At 38.4% G+C, this 3103-nt stretch overlaps 1 protein-coding gene across 1 annotated transcript; it reads right to left on the bottom strand.

Annotated features, from left to right (window-relative positions):
• Positions 1-2579: 2579 nt before the first annotated feature.
• Positions 2580-3035, bottom strand: ATOH7 (atonal bHLH transcription factor 7). The gene has a single exon (XM_009636995.2). The coding sequence runs from the start codon at positions 3033-3035 to the stop codon at positions 2580-2582; it is 456 nt and encodes a 151-aa protein (XP_009635290.1).
• Positions 3036-3103: the final 68 nt, after the last annotated feature.

The following is a 3103-nucleotide window of genomic DNA, read 5'->3' as shown; positions in this document are numbered from 1 at the left end:
CGGAAGAGAAATGCATGTTAAGTAGTTCTACGTAATTTATGTAAATTACATGTAAACTGCAATGTCATCTCCCACAAAATCAAATTATATGCCAATAGTGCAGGAACACATCAGTACTATTCTTGCAACCTACTCTGGTATTTATACTTTTGTATTGCATTACCCTTCCCACCTAAGGTTTGGAAGGCTATCTTTCACTAATCCAAGTTTTCGATGTCATACAATTGCACAATTTATTTGCATCATATTCCCATTTCAGGATGGAAAATCCACCACCATGGTAGCAGTGCAGAAGAGACAACGTCTGCCTAAAGTTTACCGCTAATAAATTAGTGTAAGATGGCACATCATTTAATTATTTAAGGATAGTATTGATTGTTACTACATACATAAACTTGCCACTTAATGAGTAATATTCAAACAGTATTAACGTGGCTATATGATGGACAACGATTAATTCTATTCTCTCAATATAAACTTCTGCAAAGAAATCAGTGAGTAATGTCCCTTCATATTCTCAGAAGGCTGAATCCACTTTCTGTTTGCCGATAAAGATCTAATGTAATTTGTAAGAAGCAAAAGCCCACATTTTAATAATTAACACTATGCATTACCTTTAAAGAGGCTAAAATATACATTAAAAAATAGTCCCAAATGCCAGCATTTAAAGGAGAGTGTTGCTCAGAATATACAGTGACTCTTCTATACGTGTTTAACCCAGCCTGAAAGTCTGTCCCAGCAGCTTTCACTCCAGGAACAGTCCAACTCCCACCTCAGGAAATGTACTAGTCTGCACGATGGTGACCAAGGGCAAAACGTCAATAAGGGTTCTGAGAGAAGACAGACAGTAAGGTCAGGTCTTTGTACGGAACTGTTCCTGCAGCAGAGTCCCTCTCCCCCAAAACTGGGCTTAGTTCCTATTGATGCTTTTGTTTTTCACTGAAAGCTGCTTAATTATTGAAAATAACTATCAAAGCTATTCATTTGTCATTTGAAAGAATTCTAAAACATAAGATATGGCAGGGGCGAGCGGGGGAACCGCCCGCCCTCCCTCAGTTCCTATTGATGCTTTTGTTTTTCACTGAAAGCTGCTTAATTATTGAAAATAACTATCAAAGCTATTCATTTGTCATTTGAAAGAATTCTAAAACATAAGATATGGCAGCAGCCAGCAGGGAACCCGCCAGCCTTCCCTGCTGGAAACCCACCAACAGCTGTTGTGGGGCAGCAGCCCCTTTCTCCTTCTCCCTCATGGCTAACACTAGCAAGGGCTTGTTTCTGGAAATGAGCACTGGCAGAAGTGCCCTGCAGCTTCATAGTCTGCTGCCATCACAACAGACATCGGCAATCAAACTTTTGCAGACTCTACACCCTGCTAAACACAGGAGCTGTCCTGCTCCCACTCATCTTCCAACCTTCCCAACCTTCTTTCCTCTTCTGTCTTTCCCGCCCAGATCCCTCTATCCTCCACAAGGGAAAGAAGCAAACACACAGCAATTCAGGGCATCACGAGGGCTGAAATGAAATCAACTGCTTTGCACGAATGCTCTGTAACTTTTTACCAAGTTCTTATCTTTAAAGGCTGTTTTTCAGAGGGTACGTAAAACACAGTTCTTACTCTAACTGGGAAGCACGCATCATTTGCTAGTTGATTATTCTGCACATTAAACAACCAGGACTGTGATGGAAGTAGTATAACATTTGGGGTGGGAAAGCCACTAGTAAATAATTCCTAGGGTAGGAATTTCAGGTAGTTGGTGAGGACATATCATAGAAAACACTTTATTTATGATTTACAAAATCTGTTATTGTTGCCAGATAACATAAACTTAAAAAATAAAATCCAAACATTTAAAGTCTACAAAACCCTAGAAGTTTAGATTATTTTCACACGAGCATTCTCATTTATAGTATATCATCACATGTGCTTTTACAGCCATTGAAAATAAAAGCATTCCTTCCATGACTTGAAACTAGCTCTTTTTTGAGCATACAAGAGACACCATAAATTGGATTAAAGCAAACCTACACAACCTTGGAACCCATATGTCAAACTTACAAAGTTTAAGAAAGTTAGTTCTCTGAGGACTAGAACTCCAATACATTATAAAACTTTTTCCATGGGAGCCATTTATGTGAGAACAAACCAAAGAATAACTTTAGAGCTGACATAAAAACATGGAATGAAGTTAATTTCTGGTGTTACTCCATTCAGTTACACCACAGGTCATTTTGGCCCATGATCTGTAGAAAATACTGTCATGATTCATCACAGTAAAAAAGAACCACCAAAAACTTATTTAGTAAAAGAATCAAATTAACTAGATGAACTAGGAAGAAATTGTCAGAAAGATTTCAAATTAGAAGTATACTTTCCGCCAGCATTAAATAAATTCAATCTCCTTAAATGCACATTGATTTAAAGTTCTCAAAGCAAATTTATTTTGTCAAATTAGTATAAGATGCAAACAAGAATGAGCTATTATAATGCCAGGATTACCTTATTCAAGCAGATTAACTCTTGCTAATTATTAAATTACACATCTGGCCTGCTGCATATTCTTAGTTCGTAAAAAGTTCTAATCAGCTATTTGAAAGTGTTCAGGGTGATAGCTGAATATTCGCTGTGCGTAAGGATCACTGTCCATTGCCAGTTTTTGTCCCGTGTAATGGTGGTAGCTCTCCGGATGAAAGTGTTCACAGTGAAGGCTAATCCATTCTCTTTCAGTACTGTATCTTTCTGCTTCAGCAAGTATTCTAGTGAGAGCCATGATATAACTCAAAGCCATCTGCAAGGTCTCATACTTGGACAGCTTCTTATCTTGACCCCACTGTGGAACCACCTTTCTCAAACGATCAAAGGCTGTGTTCAGTCCTTGCATCCGTCTTCTCTCCCTGGCATTGGCAGCCAGTCTTCTCTTTGCAGCATTCTCCATCCTTTCCGAACTGCACTTCACAACACAGCCTGGTCCACTTCTGCATGGGATGTCTGATTCTACACCTGAATCCAAATGATTGGATTTGTAGGTTTTCATATTTGATGCAGCTTCAGTGTCACACACACAAAATTACTTTTTAAAAATGAATTATCTAAAAAGCAGTA

Source organism: Egretta garzetta, unplaced genomic scaffold (genome assembly GCF_000687185.1).
Source record: "Egretta garzetta isolate BGI_Z169 unplaced genomic scaffold, ASM68718v1 scaffold204, whole genome shotgun sequence".
Taxonomy (NCBI): Eukaryota; Metazoa; Chordata; class Aves; order Pelecaniformes; family Ardeidae; genus Egretta; species Egretta garzetta.
This window is presented reverse-complemented; position numbering and strand designations above follow the sequence as displayed.

Excerpts from the sequence above, each read along its gene's own strand:
- ATOH7 (XM_009636995.2), bottom strand. The coding sequence starts at position 3,035 with ATGAAAACCTACAAATCCAATCATTTGGATTCAGGTGTAGAATCAGAC.